Source organism: Cicer arietinum, chromosome 6 (genome assembly GCF_000331145.2).
Source record: "Cicer arietinum cultivar CDC Frontier isolate Library 1 chromosome 6, Cicar.CDCFrontier_v2.0, whole genome shotgun sequence".
NCBI lineage: Eukaryota > Viridiplantae > Streptophyta > Magnoliopsida > Fabales > Fabaceae > Cicer > Cicer arietinum.
Window position 1 is genome coordinate 17671304 of NC_021165.2, and position 27160 is coordinate 17698463.

The window sequence follows — 27160 nt, forward strand, 5'->3', positions numbered from 1 at the left end:
ATATAATGTAAGATTATATATTTCTTATTTTTTAAGTAAAAAAAAATAGATTTAATTGTAGTTTTAGTCTTTTATTTTTATCAATTTACAAAATTGATTCTCTATTTTAAAATATGACAATTTTAGTCTCCTACCTTATATAAAAAATAATTTGACTTAAAAGCATATGAATAATTAATGTATCTATATATCACATAATTTAAAATATATCATATCGTCATTTTTTTAGTTAAAAAATTCAATTGAGTAATCAAAACTATCAACTTTTACATAAACGATCATATTATCAATATCTCATTGTTATGGTGAAGTCCAAACATGCATCTTCGAAGGCTGGTCAACTTTCTTTAGTAGGAAGAATATCTAATGTTATTTTTTAATTTTGAAAAAACTTTGAAAAAACAATTTATATCACCGAAAATATTATTGGGTTAAGTCGATCGCAGACTAGATCGCACTAATTAAGACATTTCGAGGCACTGTCTAAAATATGCAAGACAAACTATCAACCACGAAGTCCCTAGGATAAAATCGTCCATATCACTGTATCGGAGTTCTACTGCACCGTATAAAATCGTTTTAGAATTACATCCTCAATATGGAAGTCGAATGACTAGCACTCGTAATATGGCACTAAGATCACTCGAAAGAAAAAGAAAAAGTGAGTAAGAAAGGGGGAGAAGAGAAAAAAAGCCTCAAATTCAGAGTGTTTTTTTGTGTGTTTTTCCAACTAGGAGAACCCTCAATTTATAGAGGAAATCGACAACTGCATCCGAAAAAAAAGTGTGACCCATTAGGTCTAATACATTAAATGTGCACTCCGATACACCACTTAGCCGAAGCCGAAGTCAAGGCTCGGACTCAGACCCAAGCCCGGACGGCGGCAGCGCGCGCGTAATGTAGTCAATTTTGCATGTGTTCTAATTCCTCCTTTACAAAATTGAAGTACCCATTGGGGCACACCACAAGTTCCATACGTCCACCTTATATACACTACTAGTGTGTGATATCCTCTTATGTGAGACTTCCTTATTTTTCAATTCACAAAAACACCCCAAGTTTCTAACATCTAACGATGCCTTCAATTGTTCTCAAAGTTTGCCTTCTTGAGATTCCAATAGTATAGAGGTTTTTATTTAAGGGAGGAAGATGGAAAAAGGAGGAATTTGTGCAATTAATATTCACACTTCTTAAAAGGATGGAGGTCTTGGGATTAAGAATTTATATGATTAAAGCTTGTCTAATGAAATTAGGTTGGTCTTTGCGAACAAGTATGGATGGAAATTATTCTCTCAAATTTTTTTCTTACATATTTTTTCAAGTCTTTAATCTCAACTGTTAATCATTTTTCTCTTTAAAAAAATCACATAATCTAAGCTTTTAATTTGTTTGATCATTTCAACTTATTACTTAATGTATGGTTAATTTAAATAACTTAAAATTTTATTTGTAAGTAAACAATGTTATTATAATTGCCGATAATAAAATGGGTGTGCAGCGTAGAGCTCCAAATGATTTTTTTATTTTATTTTAAAAACACGACAACAAGATTTACGGATTTTGTTGCTATAAAATGGAGTACAAAATCGTTTCAGATGCTTTCAGTTGTCTCGCTGTGATTCACATGCAAACAAGAGATATGCATGTCATTGCTTCATAATGGTAAAACTGAGTAATCCGGATATGCTCGTACAAATAATTACAATAAATATTTCGACAATTGAGAAACATTGTTTCGCTTGGTTTAATGTTTGTTCAACATCATATTGCACACCACTCTGTTGTGTCACACTCAAGATTCAAACTAACGAGATGAGTTTTGATATGTTTTCAAAAGATGTGACTTTGTATATATACATACATGCATCAGGGATTATGACATATTGAAGTACCATTTTTACTTTCCTTTAATATATTTTCCTTTGCTTTTTTCCAGTAAAAAAACAAAATTATTTGCTTATAATATATATATATATATATATGTCGACCTGATGGTGCTTTATTAGCTTTCAATTACAGTGTAACAATGGGAATAAGTCTCGAGAGAGCAGGATATCTTTCCTTAATTGGCTTGTTAATCAGATCAAATATGTTTTCAAAACTGGTGCAAATTGTTGCGGAAATGACTAATGCTGGACATTCTCTTGGAATCTATCTGGCTTCACTTTTAATTTATAGGCTTGGTTGTGCTAGGCGGCCATCTTTTGCCTTGAAGATTTTCAATTTATTACCTGATAATCATAAGTGCACTGCTACGTACACTGCTTTAATTAGCACTTACCTCTCTGCTAGAAGAGTTAATAAGGCACTCGAGATTTACAAGATCATGTGTCAAAAAGGAATTTGTCCTACGTCGGGAACTTATAATATATTAGTAGCTGGTTTGGAAAGAAATGGCAGATACTCTGAAGCAGAACTTCATAGAAAATCAAAGAAGAATCTGCATTCTAATATTGGTACTCGTGAAAGTGTTTCCACAGAGGGAAAGATGTGTGACCTTCTATTTGCTGGGGATGTAATACTTTGATTTTGATGCACTGAGAATTCTCATGGTTGATTCAACCTGAAGGCATTGTGAGTGCAGTTACTAATGGAGACTGAAATATGACGATGTTTATGTTGCACAGCACTTGCTGCTTTTTGTCAAGAAATAATGGATGTTTTGATCCAACATCAAGTTCATGAGAGATGCCAACACAGTCTAACTGTACGTGTCTACCTGCATTTGCAACATCTTGCAGGGCATGCTTTTGAGCATATGAACTCAAGTTGATGTTCTTCCGAACAGCCATATGTTGCATCAAACAAGAATTTTGTGAAGTATGTTCACATGCAGATGCTCATAGCTCTGATGTCCCAGCCAGAGACAGGATGCGTGGTTGTTAAAATGTGCGAGGACTACTAAACATACATGCTGAAAAGTCCCTAATTTAAGCATGATTGCTTTCGAAGCATCTTTGGTATTTTTGGAAACAGGTCTAATTCAATGGTAAATTTTCTTTCAGCCAATGACATGGATGGGCAAGATCCTAGTCTGAAAGGTTCATGTTACCATTTCCATGGGAAGATTAGGACTTATCTTCCTCTTGTATGCAATGGTGTCGCAAAATATATTTAACCTATTTATATACTCCTATAAGATATTTTTTTACCCTCGTCCTTTTTCATGTTTTTGTCCGAGTGTATGATGATAATCCTTCACAAAAACATGTAAGCAATTTAAATATATATATATATATATATATATATATATATATATATGTATTTGTCCTTTGCAAAAATAAATAAAATAATATAATTGTATTGATAAAATATAGTGTTAGAAGAATCTTAAACTAATTAAACTGATAAATATTAATATTATTATATTTGAATTTAAAATTTCATAACTATAATTATATAAATTAATTACAATAAAAATTTATCGTTTTTTCTAAAATCAAAAAATATAACGTTAAAAAACTATATGAAATAATTTTAATAAAAGTAACGTAGCCGGTAGAAAAAAGTTATTAATTTTAATAAAAGTAATGTAGCCGGTAGAAAAAAGTTTTATGAAATAACTTTAATAGAAGTTACTCCTAAAGTGGGCGTGCATATCGGTCATGTGGTAATATGAGGATTTTTTTTCTTAATATCCTCTTTTTTATTTTAATGAAAAAAAATACTAAAATGTCTTTTTTTAGTAAAGTCTCATCTTAATATATATGGGGTGGCCTTTGGTTGTATTAGGTAATGCAACCTTCTACACATATATTTTATTTTTATTTTTTATATTAGTTGATAAAATAAATAATTAAAAATATTTATTAATAATAACATAAAATTAATAAAAAATTATTCATTAATAATAACATAAAATTAATTAAAAAACTAGAAAGAAACAAAAATTACAGAAATTGAATAGAGGTATTGATAACAATCAAATAATATTTTAAATTAATTATAATTGAATAATCAATATAATTGTTTATTTTAATATTTTCTTAAAAAGATATATAAAGAAAAAATCTTCAATATAATACTATTAATTATTTTTATTTTGGTTGTAATATCTAATTAAATATATATCCCTCTAAAATAATACATTTTATTTTGTATTTATGATAATGTGAATAGACAGATAACTAATATAGTTAGTTATTCTCTTTTTTTTTACTAAGTTAATAAAAAAAAAATTGTATATAATTTTTAATTTACTTGTCGGAAATAATCTAGTACTGTATGACATTCATAATGAAATAAAAGAGGTTAAACAAGTTTTCAAAGAATAGACAAATTATAGTCAATTGCAAGGATGCAAAAGTATCATATGTGTTTTATGGTGAAATGGATGTTTACAAATAGTTGAAAACTATGATGACTATCGACATCGTCACTTTTAAAAGACAAAAAAATTCTTAATTATCATAAGAAAGTAACGTGATAGAAGTTGGTTCAATAAAAATAAAATAAAAACAAACGTAGGTTAAATTTAAAGACACTAATATTTATTTTCTTTTTTCTTGAACCACCTCCAATTGAGTCATTGAATGAGTGATAAGGATGAGTAATATCATAAGATTTTACTTAGGGGAACGATACCATTTCTTATTGAAGTTTGAAACGATTTTCAAACATCAGATTACTTTCCACCCTTAAATTCATTTTATTTACCTTGAAATGTTAAAGTGTTGTGTTAGAGGTTGATCCATCACACTAAACAGTGACACGTGAAACATAAAGTTACAATTGTGGGGCATATGATATGATGCTTTCTCATAGCCGTTCATTATTTCTTTAGCCGAACCTTAAAAATTGTTGTGGCTTACACTTCTTGAAGATAACTAGGCATTGATTAATTCAATTTTTGACATGTTACATAAAATTGTCAATTGCACACATATATATTCAATAGTTCAAATAAACAAAATGCATATACAAATATGGAATAGTTGATAGCAAAAATGATACACTAGTGAAGTTTGGTAAGATATGATATATGTAATTCTTAGTTACAGTTGATGACAATGTAGCAATGATTAATTTGGCTATGTGAATTGTGCATGGGAAAGGGGAGAAAAATAAAGTAATTAAATGACAGAAAGGTGTGGTAGCAATATTCAACTAAGAATGAGATTCACATATATATATATGTGTATATATTTAAAGTAAAGGGAAAGGAATCTAAGATAAGAGAGCCCACTGATGAACCTTTTGTGGTTGAATATATACACATCAACTTTATTTGTTTCTGAGTAAGAAAAATAAGCTGGTTGATTGATAATAAAAAGCCACTTTACAGTGGGCCTGTTGGGGATATAACTTGGAAAATATCCTAATACTATCACCAATTAATGAATGAAGAATCCCAATAAAGAATTATGAAAACTGAGGGATCGAGAAGTTTTGAAGGGACCCTTAACAAAAAGAGCAGCATTATAGAGATCCACTTTGAAAACAAGTTGATTCAATTCAAATAATTGATTAATCCATAGATAATACTAAGTACTAACTATAGTCTGTATTACAACCAACACAAGTGACATGTGTTTCAATCTCTTATAACAGTTGCACACAGTTGTACAAACTATTAGATACAAAGAAATAAAATAATCATGAGGTCGAAGTATAATAATACCACATCATCATCATATTGGGTAATATGTCACACTAAGGCCAACTCAAGTTTTTATTGACTTCAACTAAGGTGTGAACTGCGTACTTACACATTTGACCGATACGATTAATTTTTTTATCTTCAAATCAAAATTGAAATAAATTGTTTTATATTGTTTAATGTGTAATAATTGTTGTGTTAGTTTATAATTGGACCAGCGGTTAATTTGATAAAATTATAATCAAAATAATATCATGATTTTGTTAAAACTTTAAGATACAATTTTTATCCAAATAACTTATTCTATTAGAGAATTCAAATATCTATTTTGAGTTAGAAAAAATTGAGTGAAGGAATCATTAATGGATAATATTGGAAAACATAAAAAGCGTGGACGGCAGGATTCGAACCTGCGCGGGCAAAGCCCACATGATTTCTAGTCATGCCCGATAACCACTCCGGCACGTCCACCATGATGTCTATAATTGGTCCATATATTTTAACTTATTTGTAATATTAATAATTACACTTTTTAGTTTTTAACTTATCTCATGTAAAGGTATAGCAATATTATCCACAGATAATAATCTTAAATACCAGTAAAAAAAAATACAATAATTTTTTTTACAGAGTTGTTAAGAAACCAAAATTACATATAAGTTATAATAGAAAATTTTATCTTTACCGACCAGTAATGCTGCATTTGAATTCTTAGTGTAAATTCTTTTACAACGTTTTCTATAATTCTCTCTTTTTTACTTTATTATATTCTCTGTCTTAACAACTATATAACTTTGCTGATTCAATTTAAGCCACCATATTTGCATTAAATCAAATACAAATGGCAACAGTAAAATGGTCGCTTGGTATTGCAATGTGCGAAGGTGTTTTGAAGGATAGAAGTCCAGTTGTGTTAAATACTAGTAAAAAAATTATCTTCATGCATAACTAATGTTATGCTGGAAATTTAACTATTTTTGTTTTAAAAAGTTTAACGGTAAAATTTACAAATTTAATAAAAAGAAATAAATGTATTTTATATTTAAATTTAAATTCAAATTATAGCATATTAAATAAAATGCTACAAAATGAGTTTAACTTTTATATATTGAGAGTGTAAAAAACTTTACACGGTTGACATATAATTACTAATTATATGTATAACTTTAATAATAGTTATCGTAAAAGTAAGACATTATTAATAATTTAACGGTTGTGAATAAATGATAGTGTATAATTTTTTTTAGACTAACAATATATCTAAATCAAATTCATAAAAAAAAAATAGTAAATTAATTCAATATATAACCGTAATTATTATAACTATCAAATGTTCTAATTATAAAATAAAATATCGCTAATAGCATTAATTGAATTATTTATCATACTTCGTTGAGTTTTGAATTAATTATATTATTATAAAAATATATTTTTGACTTAGTATTATAAAATATACATGATACAAGTAATATACTTATTTTTCCTATTTTAAGTTAAATAAGTGGTATTCATACAAATTATATTTTTATTTCGTATTCATTTTTGTTATTTCGTTGTTTCAAATCGACTTTGTTTGATTTTTTGTTTTGGTTTGATGTTTGTTTATTTTTCCATCTTATTGTAGCGTTCGTTTGATTAAGATCGACATATCAACTTCAATCAATTACTAATTCAATCAATAACTACGTCATCAACCTTCAGATCCAGAGATATGAGTAATTCAATCACTTTGACTTTGTCACGTTAATTGTAAGCCTTGTATCATTTTATCCTATTAACTTAAATATTGTGAATTCGTCTTTTTGTTTTTAGCGATATTGAATTTGTGTTTGTATAAGTACTTTATTGATTTGAATGAATGTATATTATTTATTTTTTTTGTCAAAATAAATTATTATAAATGGATGAAGATCCATTAACTTCATTGGTAACTTTGTGATGGACTACTTTATTTAATAACTTAATATAAATAATAAATTTTATTTATCAAATTATCAAATCAAAAATTTTTACTGAGTAAATAAATTTCATAATTTTTTATAAAATTTAAAAATTATTTAATACTTCATTAAATAATTTTAAATTAATATATAATAAATATTTTAAAAAAATATAAGTAAATATCAATAATTAGATTACGTGACAATGAATTCTATATTTACAAACAAACAAAAAAAAAACTTTGTGCTATTGATCCTCAATATATTACATAAATAATCAAGATTTATATTAATAAAATTCATTAATTATATAAAATTATTATGCAATGTAACTTATCTCAAATTTACAACTAAAGTAAACAATTTATTCATATTAAATATATTAAATTCTACAAAAGAAATAAATTACCACTAAATAAAAGTATATTATTTTTTCTAGAATCTATTATTTTTTATAAGAATATCTATTTAATATCAATAACATTTATTGTATTAAAATTAAAATTTGAATATTAAATATTTATTCACTTTTTGAGTTACTCAACTGTATTTAAAGTATATAATAAAAATCTGTAATTTAAGTCTTTGACTAGAAATAGACTATCTAAAATATATTTATAAATTATTTGGGAATCACGTGTAACTAATTCTTAAATTGAAAGTGGGACATCCAAATTTGTTTAGAGTAACTTTGTTAGAATATAAAGTTTGACATGAATATTATTTTAGAATAACGAAATATGAAGTTAAGATATAAATATAATATTTTGATATTTTATAAAAAATAAAATTATATTTTATTATATTTTATTTATATCAAATTTTATATCAAATTTTTATGTTCTAATAATATTAATAATAGTATATATTATTAAATTAATTATTGTAATACATGTTAATTTTTTGTGGATATAATAAAAATATAATGTTAAACTTGTATGATATTAAAATGAAAAAAGTTATTTTTTCATTTCAAGAGATACATATAATAAGATGTATATAAAATTCAAGTGATAAATTATATATTATTTTAATTCTTAAAATTTATATGAATTTATTATTTTAATATTTATATATATTTTTATCATACATTTCATTTAATGTGATATTAATTGAAAATTATATGCATGATTAAAAATAATAAGTATAATAATAAATATAAAATATATTAATAAAATAATATATAAAGTATTCAAATATTAAACTAAATTTATTATCACGTAATTATGTCTCTTTATTATTTTTTTAATTTACACTACAACTTTATTTATAAATCTTAACATAAGCTCCTATAAATTAACATAACTCATAGACTAAAATAATATCAATAACATTTCCCCAGCTCTTTGTAGATTATATTTTCTTGTATAGGGAAATGGCCAAAGTCCTCGTATCAATGTTACTCCTACTCCAAGTGAGTTGTTTCATTGTATTTGCTAAGGACCACCACCATCACTCATCGATCCCAAGTCCTATACACCCACCTTCTCCGGCTCCTATCCAACCTCATCTTCATGATGTCTATTTTCATAAACATGTTTCTGTACACCCTCATTTATCCTTTGGTTACGAAGTAGATACAGATCATAAACATCATTCCCACCATCACCATCATTCATCAACCTCAAGCCCTGTTCACCCACCTTCTTGGACCCCTGTCGATCCTCCTGTTCATGATGTCTATTTTCACAAACATGTTCCTGTACACCATCATTTATCCTCTGGTTACGAAGTAGATACAGATCATAAACATCATTCCCACCATCACCATCATTCATCAACCTCAAGCCCTGTTCACCCACCTTCTTGGACCCCTGTCGATCCTCCTGTTCATGATGTCTATTTTCAGAAACATGTTCCTGTGCACCCTTATTTATCCTCTGGTCACGAAGTAGATACAGATCATAAACATCATTCCCATCATCATCATCATTCATCAACCTTAAGCCATGTTCACTCGCCTTCTCCGGCCCCTATCCAACCTCATCTTCATGATGTCTATTTTCACAAACATGTTTCTGTACACCCTCATTTATCCTCTAGTTACAAAGTAGATACAGATCATAAACACCACTCCCAACATCACCATCACTCATCAACATCAAGCCCTGTTCACCCACCTTCTTCGACCCATGTCCATCCTCCTTTGTCCCCCAGTTACGGAATAGATATAGATCATAAGCACAAGATCCATCATCATCATCACTCATCAACTCCAGCTCCTATTCATCCCCCTTCTTCGGTCCCTAGCCATCCTCCACTTTTGAATCGTCTTAATTACAAACTTAACCATGCATCATTCACATCCAATCACTAGAAGCTTTGTAGTTTTTCCCAATAATGAGTGACATTATATGATGTAATAGAATATAAATAAAATTATGTTTATTACTTTTGTTTGATTTGATGTATCTAGTTGTCTTTGTTGTTTTCAATCTCGAATCAACGAAATTTAAACTTCAAACAAACAAAAGAGATATGTTTTGAAACCAATAGTCTATCACTAATTTATAACAGTTTTCATAAGGATATCACTCGAGCATCTACACAATCTAATAACAAAAAAAATCGCAGAAAATGCAATGAATTGTTTATGCATCAAAACAACAAAACTATAATGCATCAATACAATAAAATTACATACAAAAACAATTTGATGGAGGTATAGACTAATTAGCCTAAATTGAATTATGAATATTTTTGGACATATGTTGATAACTTGATAAGTATAAAATATATAAAAAGAATCGCAAAAATAAAATATAACTTTTTACTTAGTATCATATTTCAACATATTAAGGTATTTCTCTATAGAAGACATTGTTGATTTTAAACACAAATATGAATTATTTACATAGTCACACTACACATATATAGTCCTAATAAAAGGGCATTAATACTATCACGGATGGTGACCCCGTGGAGCAATTTCAGTCATTGCAAATTTCTTTATTTATTTTCTCCTCATTATTTCAAATTCTTATACTTTTTTATAGTTCCTTACATTGCCTATTTAAATAAGTTGGTTTGTCACGATGATTTGGATTATTTAATTTGATAAAATGATTTTAACATATTAAAAAACTATAAGAATTTAAAAACAAATCAAAATCCCCCATTTAGAACCCTAAATAATCATATTCATCCCTCTTCATTTCATCTTTCATGATAAAAACATCTTGCATCTTATCACCCACATTGTGATCAACATATATGTGACCCTCTTGTTTTGTTCTCACTGCATGTGAACCAATTTCAAAGCACAGTGATCCAAAAGCAATGACTTGAAACTATCATCTTCTCCATCAATTGAGGATTGTGGATTGTATTCAGTTAGCCATTTAGTTCGCGATTGACCAGAATTAGGGATTGTGATTGGATTCAATTCGCGATTTAGGGTTCGACTATGACAAGAATTTGGGATTTTGATCTGCTTTGCAGTTTTTTAGTTTTTTTTTTAATGTTTAAATCATTTTCTTTGATTTAATAATCCATATCGGAATCTAATTTTAAACATCATCATTCCACATCAGTTTATTTGAATTTCTAAATTTAAGGAACTAAAATATCTATTAATTTAACATATATTTATTCGAATAAATGTAAAACTATAAAATATTTAAAGTTATTTACTTTAATAAACATTAGATATTTTTAAAATAAAGTTCTTTTTTTACTCAAACTTTTAGAATAATGTTATACATTTCATTTTTCAAATACCAGGATTCGTTTGGTTTGCGAAAAATATTTTACGTATTTATTTTTAAAAACTATTTTCAATTTTCAAATTTAAAGATTTAAAAAATGTATTTGTTTTAACTTTTTATTTCTATTTTTAAAAAGTAAGAATATGTGAAATGTAATTCATTGGACCAACTTTAATTCATTTCATAAAATATTTTGTGAATAAATATGATTTTTTATTTTATTATTTTATGTTGGTTTATAGCATAAAAGAATAAAGGTAACGTATTTTCTGATTAAAAATTATTTTATACAAATATTCAATTATAACTCGTCACGATGTTAATCAGTTAAGTAACAATTATTGATTAAAAAACGTATAATACAATTTGGCATATTAAATGGTTTGAATTAGATGACATTGTAAAACTATTTTATAATTGGTCCATATTTTCAAACTAAAAATTACCTTTTATTGTTTAATGATGTTTGTTTCAAATTTTTAAAAAATTATTTTGTTAAAAAGTTTATTTTTTGACTAAAAATAAAAATTTAAAAATAGTTGTTTCTCATATTTACCTCTTGGTATAGAAAAGAGAAAAAAAAAATAAAAAATATAGAACTTAACTCAAGAATGAGAAAAAATAATATATTTTTTAAAAATCCAAAATTGTCTTTAAATATATTTTCTCTTTCATGCACCCAACTTCTCAAGTCGTTATCTATTAGATTTGTTCTTTATAGACCATATGAAAAGCAACCGTCTCTTGAAGGATTGACATCTCAGTTTGAAGAAGGTCATAAGCATAATTCAATTATTGAAGACATTTTTATGTATTTTACAATATTTTTGTAATTTAAAAAAAATCACCTTTACAAAATTATATACAAATATATTAAAGATCATTTTTATAATAGTAAAAAAATGAAAGTTAAAAAATTATTTTTAAAAAAATCTATAAATTATTTAAAACAAATATCATTTTTATTTAAACTCAAATACACGCACTCAATTAATAAAATACCTTTACACTCATAGCATATAAGATGTTGTAATCAAAGTAGGATTGTTTGTTAATTATTATTTTTTACTAGCTTACTTTTTGAGACATCATAACATTTGAGCTTAAGATTTATATGCTAAAAACTCATTTGCAATCCACTGACTTATACATCATGCACTACTTATTGCGTCCAAACATTATATAGAAAAGATAAAAGTGAACTAAAGGTCATTTAACACTATTTAGCTGTATTTTTTTTTTTCTTCTTAAGTCAAGTTTAAGTCTTCACTCCATATTTATTTCCTAAGTTAAGAATATTATAACTATTGAGTTGCCTTATTAGAAAAATTGAACCCATAACTATGCTTATAATATCAATAAGAATAATAGTTAAAGTGGGGCAGTTAGAAATTCCAGTCTATTAATTCATAATCATATGACCCTACTCTGGGATCTACAAGAGTCATGCAACTCTTACATTGGATTAGGTTGAAAAACTTCTTTGTAGAAAGACGTAATGAAACCATCGTGGTGCACTATATTGGCCCAATCAAAATCTCATAATGTTTTTGTTTTGTTTTATTATAATGTCAAAAATGTGAATGTCTTTATGTCAATCAGCTAATTAAATCGTTGCAATGATCAATTCATATTTTGGTTATTCGTACTTTAGACTGCATTGCCCCACTTAAATTATTTCATAATCAAATTCTTCATGTAATCATGATTAATTTTGGCTCTTCATTTGAGTAATGCAATACTTATCACAAAATAACAAAAATGTAATTTCCTGTATGAAAAATAGATATCTCCAGAATCTAGTGAAATCACTTGTCAAAAGGAGAAACAACATAGAAGGCAACTAGTCTAAGAAGCAGAACCACATTTCTTAAAGTCATTGCACTAATAAGCAGATGTTGAAGGACGTGCTTTCTTTTTCTTGAGTGTGGTTTTGGGCCTCAAATTTAAACCGAAAAAGTTGTTTCAGTGCCAAAATGTATTCGGTAAATGGAAATTGTGGTCCTCAGAATGTCAACCATGCCACAAAAAGATAGCTGCTAAATAGTGTTGAAGATTCTTCCTTGTGCTACATAACAATTACATAACTGGTAGAGATTTGAAGCATATGTGCCTAACTAGACTACAACCACTTGTTACCATCCTGCGTGATTACCAAATACACGTGTGTTTTATTTTGGCTATAGGCACCTTTCAAAAAATAAATAAAATGGCTATAAGCAAAAAATAAATAAAAATCGTTCAACACTGTTAGGATAGTGTCTATCTCTATCTAGTCAAAAGTGAATCTTCGGATGGTGGTTGTCCCTTTCATGGTCTTTTGTGGTTCGAGCTAAGGATAAGTTGGGTTTGGTCACGCAAGTTATCAATTGAAGCCTCCACATTATTAATATTTCAAAATGATATTTCAAACTATAAAATTAATCAAATTTGTTCTTATGACTATACTATTATCAAATACGTATCTAATATTGTTTCCGTAGTTTTAAATATATTTTTCATACCATCAATTTAATATTATTATATTCTCTAAATTATAGTAATATACGAACGAACTTAATTAATATTATTGATAACTTGAAATATTAAGTTATTATGATTTACAATTTTAAAAATTAAATTAATAAAGATATTTTGAAGGAAACATAAAAAATGAGAAAAAATTTATACTAAATATCATTTCAAAATATTGATAATATGAGATATTAAATTATTACGGTCGACAATTTTAAGCACAAATTTGAGAAAAAGAGAGATAAAGGTGTATTAGAAACAATAAGGGGTGCAGGTAGTTACTACCCAAAATAATATAGCAGGAAATGAAAACCCCGGGCCGCGAAAGAGCAGTGGTGGGCTGCAACATGCTTTTCATTGAAGCCCACAATAGTAGGGTTTCGCCAAAATCCAAAACCCTAAAAACCCTACTTCCATTTCTGACCTAACTTGTCCCTAGAACCTTCCATTCCCATCCAGAACCACTGCTTCTAGTACCGTATTAAAAAACCCTCACACTGCACTCTACATCGTTATTTGCAGAAAAACCCTAATCCTTTAACTGTAGCAGAGAGAAATGGCGAAGCGTTTGATTCCAACCTTCAACCGAATCCTCGTCGAGAAAATTGTCCCTCCTTCCAAGACCTCCGCTGGAATTCTCCTCCCGGAGAAAACCTCCCAGGTTTGAACTATCTTCATTTTGTGTCTATCTTTGTGATGTTAATTGATTCCGATTTCTGTAGTTTAATTGATTATGTTTTCGAAACAGCTTAATTCGGGAAAGGTAGTAGCAGTTGGTCCTGGATCGCGAGACAAATCAGGGAATTTGATTCCAGTCTCTGTCAAGGAAGGTGACCATGTCCTCTTGCCGGAATACGGTGGCTCTCAAATTAAACTCGATGACAAAGAGTATGTAATCGGAATAGTGTTCCTGTTCCCTTTTTTTTATGTGAATATTTTTACTGATTTTTTGTTTTTGTTTTTGCAGGTTCCATTTGTTCAGGGATGAGGACATTTTGGGCATTCTGCATGATTGATGTTTGCTTGTGTTCAGATTGGTTAAAAATAACTTAAATTTAGTGTCCAATGTAATTTGGTACAAGTATTTGAGATGGATTTTCTTTTTTTCTATTAAAGCTGTGATGTTTATGCCTGTATTCGGATAGATTTGAAAGGGAATAGTTTTTTTTGCCGTTGTTATGGTTTATTTGTCTTTGTTCCTATTGCTGTATTTGATTCTAGCTAACCTTGTTCTTCCGATTTTAATGTTGGTAATGGTGCAACGTTTTGCTGTTAGTACTGTAATTAGTGTTAGTGACAATTTGGTGTGATACCTTCACACTCAAACGATGAGATTTGCTAATGTCCAAGTAATCTGTTGATCTGTTTTAAGGCAAATGTGAGTCGAACTGGTGATAAAACTTGACCAGATGAACTCCATAGGAATAGTCTTGTTCTATCCAAAACTCATTCAGTGGCCAATGGGTAGTTTATGGCAGTATAAATTCATTTACAAAATACGGTGCAAATGCCAATAGTGTCCCACCACATAGTTTAGGAACAGTCTCTTTGCATGAATATATATATATATATATATATATATATATATATATTGCCCTAGTTTTTATTTAGCTGATAAATAGTAAATCACTGAAACTTACATCAAATGAATAAACAGCACCAGGGCACCTTGTTTGGGAAGGGCTTAATCAAAAGTAAACTACATAATAATCTACATCTTAAAGCACCAAAGCATAGAAAAAACCTACTCAACCTCTTACCTTTCAGAATAGATCTACACAACCCAGGCTGAGAGAAGTTGTCATGTGTTTCGGCATGGATGTTAGTGGAGTCGGTCTCTATCTGGTGATAGATCAGGTGGGGATTGAGCTATAGATTTACCTATTGAACCTCGCTCTGGTGATGAGAATATACTCCTCTTGGAAACAAAATCCCTTTAAATTGTGTAATTGACCTCGACCATATAAGCATGTCAATTGGCCTGAGTGAGGATCCTGTGGCGACTGCGCCATTTTAGGCCATGTGGATAGGAATTTTTTTCTTAAAGGAGAAAATCTCCTCAAAAGAAGTTTGGATAACGATCATGCATCCCGCCTTACAAGTTCTCGCTGACCAATGGCGGATCTTCTTCAAAATGTTAAGAGGAGCAACAAGTAGACAATGGTTTTTTTAATTGCGATGACATGAATTAATTTTTTATTTATAATTCTATGATTTTTATATTTCAAGTAATTACTCATTTGTTTACTGAATTAGTATCTACAATATTCTTATTTTCTAATGAAATTTCTAAATAATTAATAATAAATTTTTACAGCCCATTTTATTTATTAAATTTAATATAATATAAAGATAGCATCGGTAATTCATATTATAATAAATAATAGATTAAATAGTACGAGAAATATTAACTTAATATCAATTAACATTTTAATAATTTATTTTTCTTTTTTTACGATTTGGTCTTTTATTTAATTTTAAGTGACAATTTGATCTTTTAAATTTTAAAATGTCAACAATATTATTCTGTTTTAAAATTAATTATCAATGTTTTTAAATATTTGAGTTATATATTTAATAAAATTTGCATTATATTGAAGATGATAATTAATTTTATAAATTTTGTTTACAATTTTTGATAAATTATTTAAATTTTTGTAAAATAATATAACATTATTGACATTTTTAAAATATAAAATATCAAACTATCACTTAAAATTACAACAAATGATCAAATTAAGAGAAAAAAAAAATAAAGAACTAAAACGCTAATTTAAATTAAGTTAAGGGACCACAAAGTGGTATTTAGACTAGAATAATATATTAAAAGGTGTATGTTAAGTTCGAGACAAATAACTAGTAAGAATATAAAGATGGGAGGGGATTGTCTCCCATAATTTTTCCTCTGTGTGATTCTATTAAAGTCGTAATTGTGTTTTTTTAAAAAAAAAACAACAAAACTATAAAAATAAAATAATACATCATGTTATTCTTCTGATTTTTTTTCAAATATATTGAAATTCATTCTCAAAATAACGTAAATTTGACAATTTTTTATGTTGATAGAAGAATCCATGGGATCCACAGGGATATAGAAGAGGGAAAATCTCCTCGTGGTGGAAAATGAGGATGAGAACAGATAACATTTTGAGAGACAAACAAGGATAGGATGTGAGAGAACACTCCTTGCCCACACCTTGCCACGATGACATCCTTACCCCATATAGGGAGAGGTTAACCTGGCGAAGCACAATATGCAACAAAAGTTTTCCTACTAGACAACCTTGTTTGTTGCAATGCAACCAAATTGTAACCTTTAAAAGATGTTGGTCTTCATGAAATCCATGCACATGTGAAGGTTGAATAATGCAAAACACAATCACAAACATTTGGGGTAGACACAGCGGAAATGAAAGCAATGTGGGCGATTGGGGCATCTTATATGGGACAAATTAGGATACAATTTAAAAGTACATGGAAGGCATACTCCAACAAGTAACATCTAAAGGGAGACCATAAATAACCCTTGTCTCATTTGTCTTGAGACTGACTACCTTTCACGCACCTTCCTTCACAAAAACAAGAGACTCTTTGGTTAGCCTCCCAATGTCAAATATTGCCCTAAGTACGGTGTTTAACATGTGTTAGCTTTCCAAGAAGTAACATATTAGTTTATTTTGTAGAGCTCACCCGAGAGAAATGTCTCTTAGAGAGGTGTATGAGTATCCATCCAAAAAAATGCAACTCCAGCTTGACATTCAACGGTCTAGAGACAGCCATAGATCCAACCAAAATTCAGCCACCTCTCCTTAGTCAATCACCTACTAAATCCTACAAAAGAATGTTGCCCTGACATTTTAAGTTAGACAGTTATCTGATGCACACGACGGGGACCATGTTAGGCACATACTTGTACTTGCCACCCACCACCATAGAACACTGCACTCTTAATTTCTGTCTCCGCCAATTTACTTACCAATGCAATAAGCATGGCTACCAACTCTGCAATGCACTGACACTTCAGAATGTAATTCTGTTGCATAACCATTCTGTCATGGCAAGGCAGTAGTCTGCATTAGATAGTATCTAGTTGGTTGGTCAAAAGAAAATAGTTCAAATAGCTCAAAATCATTTTGGGTTTCTGATTAAGCGAAGAGAACATCATTCTTAGCTGACAGTTTTGTTAATCCTACAAAGGATCAACTGCAATTAAATGATAATTGCAAACTTTCGAGCTCAGTCTTCGAAAGTTGGAACAAAACTAGAGGGGGAGTAGATCTAATTTACTCCTAATAAATTTATTTTTCACATAGAAGTAGAAGAATAAAAGAGCTACAAATTGAGTGAAAACTTCATAATCAAAATCCACAATAAAAAATTCAAACTAAAAACTTAGAGCTAAATACAAATGGTTGCCTAAAAGACATGTTCTTAATAAAACAGATTATGTCGTAAAATAATCCTACCGAAACCAGGTATGGGGAAGCATTATCAACCAAACAATCCCCCTTCAATCTTCCCTCCTAACAGAAGCATCATGCTCAGACGCTCAAAGAGGCCTCTTACTCTCATTTAGCACCTTACTGTGTTGTCCAGTAAGATTAACCGGTGACATCCACTATTCAAGCATGCAATCCTAACGTTTAACCCTGCACACAAATAAAATATTCACATCAATTAGTATGAATAAGCCTATAAATTAAATGTTTTATGTATCAGCAATTATTTTCTAAAAGTATACAATATGCCCTTGCAAACATACACCAGTAACACAGGTAAAACCCTCCAAAATATTTGCTCCTTCAAGCATTAGCTTCCACCAATTCAAGTATTTGACAAGTTGGAGAGGATCTATGTACATGTACTGTTACAAACAATTAATAATTTAATTTGTAGAATAATATCAACAGCAAACAAAAGCCAATATTCACAGCATTGAAATCAAAATTGATTAGTAATTTTCTTCTCTTTCAAGTTCCAATCAAATAAAACGTCCACACATATCTACATAATCCAGTGAACAATTAATCAGCTTAGTTCACCCAACATTGTCAACAGCATATCTTAATCTCTTACATATATATCATAACAAAACATAAAGCACTCTTCCATATAACTAAAAATAGTAAACTGACAATAAACCAGAAGAATCAAAACGAACCTACACCAAAACACTAAAACCCTGATTAAAAAAAATGATTTTTGGTTTATATTCCTTACTAACCAAAATCAAATTCACTTGTACTCGAACTTGGGCACAGGAGGGGCATCAAAACTCTCCAAAATCTTGGTCTCACTTCCACCACCAGCAGAAGCAGCTTCATCCTTCTTCTTACCTTCACCGAACCACCCACCGAACCACGATTGAGATTCAGGCTCAACAGTCGGCGGAGCCTGTAGACCGGGAAAACCGCCATTGGGATACCCTCCAGGAAGCGGCTCATCCATGATAACCGGCATCTGCTGCTGCGCGCTAAGAAATTTATTAAGCATGATTCCAGCTCCTTCAATAAGAGCCAATAGAACGCCACCAAACGCAGCCGAGCGAGCCGAAGCGGCTAAGCCTTGGCGCATGGAGAGGAAACCACCTGTAGCGGCGCCGGCGAAGATGGAATTCCAAGGATCTTCTTTTTGACGGAGGTAAACCATGGTACAGTCGAAGGAAGAGAAGAGACCTCCCCAGACGGCAAAACTGCCGCCGACACGAGGGGCGTTGAGACGAACGGCTTGTGAGGCGCCGATGAAGCGAGCACCCTTGGGGGAGTTGTAGAGACCTTTGAGGAAGTGGAAAGCGGAGCCACCAACGGCACCCATGCCGAAAGCACCGCCTATGTCGTCGAGGATACGATCAGGGCATGGTTCCCTTGAAGTCTCTGGAGTTCCCATGCTTTCTTCTTGCTTTGTTTATTTCTTTAGGGCTTTCAATTTCTTTTATGCTTTTCGCTCTTACCTTTCTCACTAACTACGCATTTTTTTTTTAAATATCAATCTGTCATAAATAATGATGATGCATTCTGTTATACAGGACGATTATTAGTCATACTTGAAAATAAAATTATATATATTGTGTTTTATATATATGACAAAATTTTATTGGGACTAGAAGTGACCACGTCTTTCCTAACATTCTTACATTTTTATATTAAGGTTTTTTTTTTTTTTAAATCATTTACAAGTATACTTTTGTCACTCTGTATAACTTATATATTAATATATAGTAGAAAACTCTAAATATTGTTAATAAGATTAGATGAAATAGAAGAGATTAAACTTTCACATCATACTGACCCTGAATTTGAATTTTTGAACAGGATTTACCTCAATTGAAATAAATTATAGAAGACAAAAAATTATAAATATTTGTGCTCATTAATAATTTTTGGTATGAAGTTCAATTAGTTTTTATTATTTTTATTCAAATTTGGAGTCAAATAAAAATTTCTTTTTATTATTTTTTCATTATAGTTATATAAAAGTAATTTTATATAAATTTAGAAACTTAATTGAAGTTTTATTCCTTTTCCTTTCATTAATTCACATAATAAGTTTTCTATTTTAAAATTCAAACAATTTTAATCTCTTTTTCAAAAAATTAACTAAAAAAATATAATTTGATATATTTTAAATGATGTAAAATTATTTAAATGTATTAATTATTATTTTTTAAATAATCAATATTAATAATTAATTGTTAATTTTGTTAGAGGGGGAGTTGAACTAAAATCTCCTCATCAATCCAACTCCCCTAAACCATCAAACCACCTTGTGATTCTTAATGATTAATTAAATTACAAAAAAATTTAAAAGTTAAAATTGAAGTTTTTATTGTAATTTCATAAGTGTTAATCGCTCAGCATCGTTCACGTTGTTTAAAATATGTAATGTCGTAGTTTTTAGTTAAAAAATATGAGGAATAGATCAATAATGTTGGATTCTCAACTAGATGAATCAATTTCGTAAATTAGTGAAACTATGTGACCAAAATTGTTGAGGTATTTTTTTTATATATATATGTTTTAATGACAACAAATCTTATAAAATAAATGTTCAAATTTTATGAATAGTGATCAAATTGATGATTGCACTTTAGTTTTATTTAAAGAACCTTAATCACATGAGTTGACAAGTAAGAAGTCATTCATATCACAAAATGCATAAATATCTACTTAATAACGAAAGAATCAAAGTAACATAAAAAAAAATTACAACAACAATATCATAAGCTTCATGGAGATATTATAAAAGATATTGATTAAATCTCAAAAGAATCATTCAACTACCTTATCATTTATTTATACAAGCATGTCTTGCAAGACAAGAGAACATTACCCTTTTTCCAAAGGTGAATGTTGGCATGGTTACTATGCATATGTTGTGTTAACATTTTCCCAAATATATTTATGATCCCACGAGAATCAACACAAGTCAAAAGTTGTCTCAATAATCAAATATAACAAATGTTTAAAATGTTAAAAACCAAAAAATAAGTCGAATGATCAAAATGATCAATCGATACTTTGGAATATATGTCAAATGAATATATTATAAATTCAAACATATATGAACATAAATAAAGAAGTCAAATAACGTATTTATAAAAGAATTTCAAAAGTAATATATCATATACTATATCGATCATTCTAGAAAATAATTGTTGAATCTTCAATGTAGCATCTCCATGAAAAAATTGTCCAATACATTCATGCATATACTAAAGTATTTAAGTAATACTTGATGGATAAGACACAACAAGAGAAATACTAAGATAAATTGTAGAAAGTATTGCTTCAACAAAATATTTCTCCTCTCGTATAACAGATAAAATTCTCAATTGTTATGAAATAATATTCTAATGACAAACAAGTTCATTGTACTTATAAATATTTATATAAATGAAGCAAAATAACAAAAATCAATTTTGAAGAATAAATCATTTCAAGATTGAGTCAATTATTAAGTCATTTATTAAAAGGACAGTTGAATAACATTCACCATAATGTTCTAGTTGTTCTATTAAAGCACAACTAACAAAAATGATCTTTTTGGAATGACAACGTGTAGTAAATCAATTGACATTTCACACATGAGCTTTTCAATATTTAATGAATAATTAAAAGTCAATATTTGAAGGTCAACTTGCAAAAATAAACATACAGAATGTTATGTATAATGAGATCCAAACTAATATCCAGATTGATGAGTTGTGAGTAAGGACAAAAGACACAAGTACTGACAATGTTTTGCAGAAAGTTAGGCATGATTATTACCATACATACTATCAGCTGACATTTGACTGCTCACTCTCACGCTTATTCATGTTTTCTATCAAATTCAAAAGCAATAACGTTATGGGTTTGTCAAAAACGTTATGAACAGTAATTTAAACATGTGTTTAATTGTTTTAAAATAGATTTGACATTTGACTGATGTGTTTAACGACTATATTAAACTTTATCCGAGTTATTCAATTCTTTTATCATCTACAAAATTATCCGAGTTATTGAAGTCTCTTTTTTATTTGTTATCTTAGTCTATAGTTAACTTACATTTTTTATTTTTAATACGTTAAGCATTATAATTAATTAAGTGTTTTATGTATATTTTATTTGTTAACATTTCATTTATTTTTCTGAGTAAATTTGCTTTCTTCTTTTTTTTTTCCGATATTATTTTTTCGATAGTTATCCTACATTTTTTATTTATAGTTTATTAAACATTAAATTTAATTACATATTTTTTTTATAATATTTTTAATTACTAAAAATTGATACTCATAAATTCAATTTTTTTTATTTATAAAATGTTAAAAATTAAAATTAATTAAAGTATTTTTTATCTATAATTTGTTAAATGTTAAAATTAATTGCGTATTTTTTGTTACGTTTTTTTTGTTTTAATCAAAATATAATATTCATATATTCAAATTATTTAAATTTATAGAAATTATATCGATCTAAAATAATGTAATTCAAAATCGCTAAAATTGAAAAAAATAAATATGCAAATAAACTTACGACATCTAGATTAATAGTTTAGAATGTGACAAACATTTATAAATATTAAAAATATTTTTATTTATAAAAATATTAAAAATGTGACAAATTTTATAAATATGATAAAGTTAAAATGTATGACGTATCCATAGCTATGGAGTCCAAAATCCTTAATTGAATTTTGTATCAGATCAAAGTTAATATAAGTATAAATTTTTTTGCATCTAGATTAAACTAATATCGTAATAAAATTATAAATTAAAACAATTTTACAATAAAATAACAAATAAAACAATGTTGCTCTAAGACAAAGTTGAAATCAACATCACAAGATGACGAGATCATATAAGAAAAATTAAATATGAGTACAGAGAAACAATTATTTTTTCTTCAAATCTCGGTGTCCAAACATTTTCATATTATCTTCGCAACATCACCGCAAACCTCATGTTTTAATCTATTTTCCCATCTTCTTGTATTGGAGCCATCCCAGAATAAAACAACTAAAGAAGCAAGATGCTGGCAAAAGAGGGGAAGTGAAGGAAATCAAATGGTGCGAGAATCACATATCCATGTAATGCTTTGTGAAATGAGACGAAAATCCAATGAGAGAAAGGAAGAGTCCCAAAATAGATTTTGTTTATCTACATTTTTTATTTATAGTTTATTAAACATTAAATTTAATTACATATTTTTTTTATAATATTTTTAATTACTAAAAATTGATACTCATAAATTCAATTTTTTTTATTTATAAAATGTTAAAAATTAAAATTAATTAAAGTATTTTTTATCTATAATTTGTTAAATGTTAAAATTAATTGCGTATTTTTTGTTACGTTTTTTTTGTTTTAATCAAAATATAATATTCATATATTCAAATTATTTAAATTTATAGAAATTATATCGATCTAAAATAATGTAATTCAAAATCGCTAAAATTGAAAAAAATAAATATGCAAATAAACTTACGACATCTAGATTAATAGTTTAGAATGTGACAAACATTTATAAATATTAAAAATATTTTTATTTATAAAAATATTAAAAATGTGACAAATTTTATAAATATGATAAAGTTAAAATGTATGACGTATCCATAGCTATGGAGTCCAAAATCCTTAATTGAATTTTGTATCAGATCAAAGTTAATATAAGTATAAATTTTTTTGCATCTAGATTAAACTAATATCGTAATAAAATTATAAATTAAAACAATTTTACAATAAAATAACAAATAAAACAATGTTGCTCTAAGACAAAGTTGAAATCAACATCACAAGATGACGAGATCATATAAGAAAAATTAAATATGAGTACAGAGAAACAATTATTTTTTCTTCAAATCTCGGTGTCCAAACATTTTCATATTATCTTCGCAACATCACCGCAAACCTCATGTTTTAATCTATTTTCCCATCTTCTTGTATTGGAGCCATCCCAGAATAAAACAACTAAAGAAGCAAGATGCTGGCAAAAGAGGGGAAGTGAAGGAAATCAAATGGTGCGAGAATCACATATCCATGTAATGCTTTGTGAAATGAGACGAAAATCCAATGAGAGAAAGGAAGAGTCCCAAAATAGATTTTGTTTATAAATAAAGAGCCCCAAAATAGTTGGTTATATAACAACAATAAAATAAAATAAATAGCAATTAGATAGATATTAGCAACAAAGTTTCTTTGACATTTTTTAATTACCTCGTGCAAAGAGAACATACCTTGTTACTGAAACCAATTCATAAAATAAATATAATAAAACAATTAATTAAAATAGCAAATCACAACTACCAATTAAAACACAACGAAAGCCACTCCCGAAACGACTCACACAAGAATCTCTACTAATCAAAACTGCAAAAGCTTGAAAAAGCACAATGTAGCCAAATTAAATACCAGAAAGAACTGATAATCAAATCTTAAAATCAAAATGCATTACTCAGACGAGAAAAGGTATCGTGGAAATATAGCGCACAAATAAAAAGAAACATTTCTAACTACCCATTTCCAATAACAACAAAAAAAGAAAATGAAAAAAGGGAACAAAATAAATGGCCTACTATTCAAAATAAAGAGAAACATCAAAAGGATTTTGCCAAAAAAAAAACCAACAAAACTTTAAAGTGAATACTAATCGGTACATTGGTTTTGAACATTACACTCATGCAACACAATATTGAAAAGGCAATGTGAATTGTGATGCATGCACAATTTTTTATTCAAAATGGAGACTCCGTTTCAAAAAGCAATAAAAAATAATAAAATATTTAAAAATAAATGCATTAAATGTTTTATGAAAAATCATAGCTGGAATGTCTTCCTCAATTGTGATGTGTTTGCATCTAATTGACTTTAAAAGAAATGTTTTATGGGAAAATAAATATCAAGATAAACATGATTAGATATTACTATTTGTAATTACTATTTTTGATGAAATTTCATTTTTCTTAATTATTTATCATCTCAATTAACTATTTTTTTCTTTGTAATAACTAATTTGTGATGATTTTGACAAAAAAAAGTAGTTAACAACAACAATTTTTAGAAAAACGACACTTAAAGAAATCAATTTTTTTAAGAAATAGTCATTAATCACAAATTTTGTTTTTTGGTTGAAATCGTTTTTAGTAAAACTTTAAAGTAAGATATTATATAAAATTTAATTTGATAATCACTATCTATATAGAATTTAAAGTCCTCATTAAAAAGAATCAATCAATGAAGACATTATTCATTAAAATATATGGACTAATAAATAAAAAGAAATATCTGTATTAGTAGTTACTAGAAGAAGAAAATAAAAAAGATAAGTTTAGAAAAGGAAAAACAGAATGGCCAACTGGACATGAGTGATGAAACTCAATTTATGTTGTTTGTCGAAAGGTCAAAATCTAAAATCATGGTCTTGTTGGGTCTGTTCTGAAAGCGAAACGAGAAGAAACGTAGGAAATTCCAAACATCAGATGATCTTATTATTACCAAAACCAGAAATAAAAACACACTTTGTTGGAAACACATTTATTTTTTGATCTGAAAAGATCAGGATCCCTTTCTTCACGCACCCGCACTCAAAATCAATAATAATAATAATAATTATAAAAAACAAAAATACCTTTCTTTTGTTTTCATTCATCTAATCATCTAATTCCATAATTGCTCTCTGCATTGCATTCTCCAGCTATCTATTCCTCTATTTCGTCGTTTTCTCCTTCCAATACCTAAAAACGGTGTCGTTTTGAGAGCGTCTGTGTGCGTTTTGATGATGTAGAGAGGTTGATCTGAAATGCACCCGTACAACCGGCTACCGAGCAGCGGGCATTCGACGCCGTCACCTCCGTCGTCACCGCTACGGTCGCCGAGGCTCCGGCACGGACGGTCCAAGGCGGGGAAATTTTCTTCTGGAGGGAAGAGTTTAGCGCAGAGGCTGAGTTGGATGTTGCTTTCCGTTCTTCTCCGGCGACAGGGAATATTCTTGTTCGCTCCTTTAATTTACATCTCCGGTATGCTTCTCTATATGGGAACGGCGTCGTTTGATGTCGTTCCGATCATCAAACACCGTCCTGCTCCTGGCTCAATCTACCGTAGTCCTCAGCTTTATGCCAACCTTCAACATGATATGGATTCAGATAACTCTTCTGCCGATGCGGTTTGATTCTTTGACTTTTTTTCGCTTCCAAATCCATTTTTAAATCTGTTACTAACATGTATTTTATATTACTTTTTTGTGTCAATTTTTACAATTTCTCTTCTCTTTTTTGTCTTGCATTTTCTTTATAATATTTGGAATGTTTGAAATCAAGTGCGAACTTTCTTTGCATATTTTGATTTAGATTTTTTCAAATATAGTTTCTGAAAGTTTTGGATTTACGTCTTGATTTGGAATATAATAACTTGCTTGTGGAGGGGCAGTTTTTTGTATTGGATTTTTCTAGTCAAATTGTTCACCAGGCCTGAATCTTGTGGCTACTGGCTAGACATTGTGTGGGAATAATGCAATGTGGGATCGCAGTTGATTCTTATTTTTGTCTCCTTGTGCTGTTGACTTTTAGCTACTGGAAAGCCATTGAATAAGTAATTTGTGTTAGGATTATTATTGTGCAAAGAATCAGGAGTCTGTTCATATTATGAGTTTGATTGGAGTGTGCTTGTATGAGTTGGACGTTTGTACTTGACCTTAGGTTATTTATTGTTATAAAATTGGAGTTTCTCACTTTTTTTTTCTTTTCCCATACAATCCCCTATTTTCACCAATCTGTGTAAGAAAAGTACACTGATTATGCAAAAGGTTGATTGGAATTGGCAACACTTGTTTGTGGTATTGGTATGTGAGGATAAGCAATTAACAGGGGCTGCTTATTTTTGGAAAATTGTTCTTCCGTGTTCTCTAGCTTGTTATTTGGAGAAGCAG

The 27160-nt window shown here is 28.7% G+C and overlaps 4 protein-coding genes and 1 non-coding gene across 7 annotated transcripts in view; 3 read left to right on the forward strand and 2 right to left on the reverse strand.

The window, feature by feature from the left end:
• The first annotated feature begins 2026 nt into the window (after window positions 1-2026).
• LOC101492449 (pentatricopeptide repeat-containing protein At2g01390) lies at window positions 2027-2527 on the forward strand. Its single transcript, XM_004505224.3, has one exon. The coding sequence runs from the start codon at window positions 2027-2029 to the stop codon at window positions 2525-2527; it is 501 nt and encodes a 166-aa protein (XP_004505281.1).
• Window positions 2528-5988: 3461 nt separating this feature from the next.
• Window positions 5989-6070, reverse strand: TRNAS-AGA (transfer RNA serine (anticodon AGA)). Its single transcript has one exon. It is a non-coding gene; the product is annotated as a tRNA-Ser (tRNA).
• Window positions 6071-14178: 8108 nt separating this feature from the next.
• LOC101492783 (10 kDa chaperonin, mitochondrial) lies at window positions 14179-14946 on the forward strand. Its single transcript, XM_004505225.4, has 3 exons — window positions 14179-14421; window positions 14509-14648; window positions 14728-14946. Exons 1-3 carry the CDS (start codon window positions 14317-14319, stop codon window positions 14774-14776), a joined length of 294 nt encoding a protein of 97 aa, XP_004505282.1. The 5' UTR covers window positions 14179-14316; the 3' UTR covers window positions 14777-14946.
• A 3130-nt stretch (window positions 14947-18076) lies between these two features.
• On the reverse strand, window positions 18077-19782 carry LOC101493114 (mitochondrial import inner membrane translocase subunit TIM17-2-like). 2 transcript variants are annotated; one of them, XR_003473675.2, is made up of 3 exons: window positions 18985-19782; window positions 18523-18624; window positions 18077-18409 (listed from the first exon to the last, which is right to left on the reverse strand). XR_003473675.2 is itself a non-coding variant. In XM_004505226.4 (2 exons), the coding sequence occupies exon 1, from the start codon at window positions 19644-19646 to the stop codon at window positions 18996-18998; it is 651 nt and encodes a 216-aa protein (XP_004505283.1). In that variant the 5' UTR covers window positions 19647-19779; the 3' UTR covers window positions 18077-18409; window positions 18985-18995. The 2 variants fall into 2 exon arrangements, 1 of the variants encoding a protein (XP_004505283.1); XM_004505226.4 differs by lacking the exon at window positions 18523-18624 and having other exon boundaries at window positions 18985-19779.
• Window positions 19783-25584: 5802 nt separating this feature from the next.
• The window catches only part of LOC101493443 (protein ESMERALDA 1), a 7116-nt gene continuing 5540 nt past the window's right edge, over window positions 25585-27160 (forward strand). Inside the window, exon 1 of one of the 2 annotated variants that reach the window (XM_073370352.1) lies at window positions 25585-26398. In XM_073370352.1, the coding sequence (XP_073226453.1) occupies window positions 26036-26398 (363 nt within the window). In that variant the 5' untranslated portion in view covers window positions 25585-26035. The remainder of the gene's footprint in view (window positions 26399-27160) is intronic. The other variant, XM_004505227.4, reaches the window with a different exon arrangement.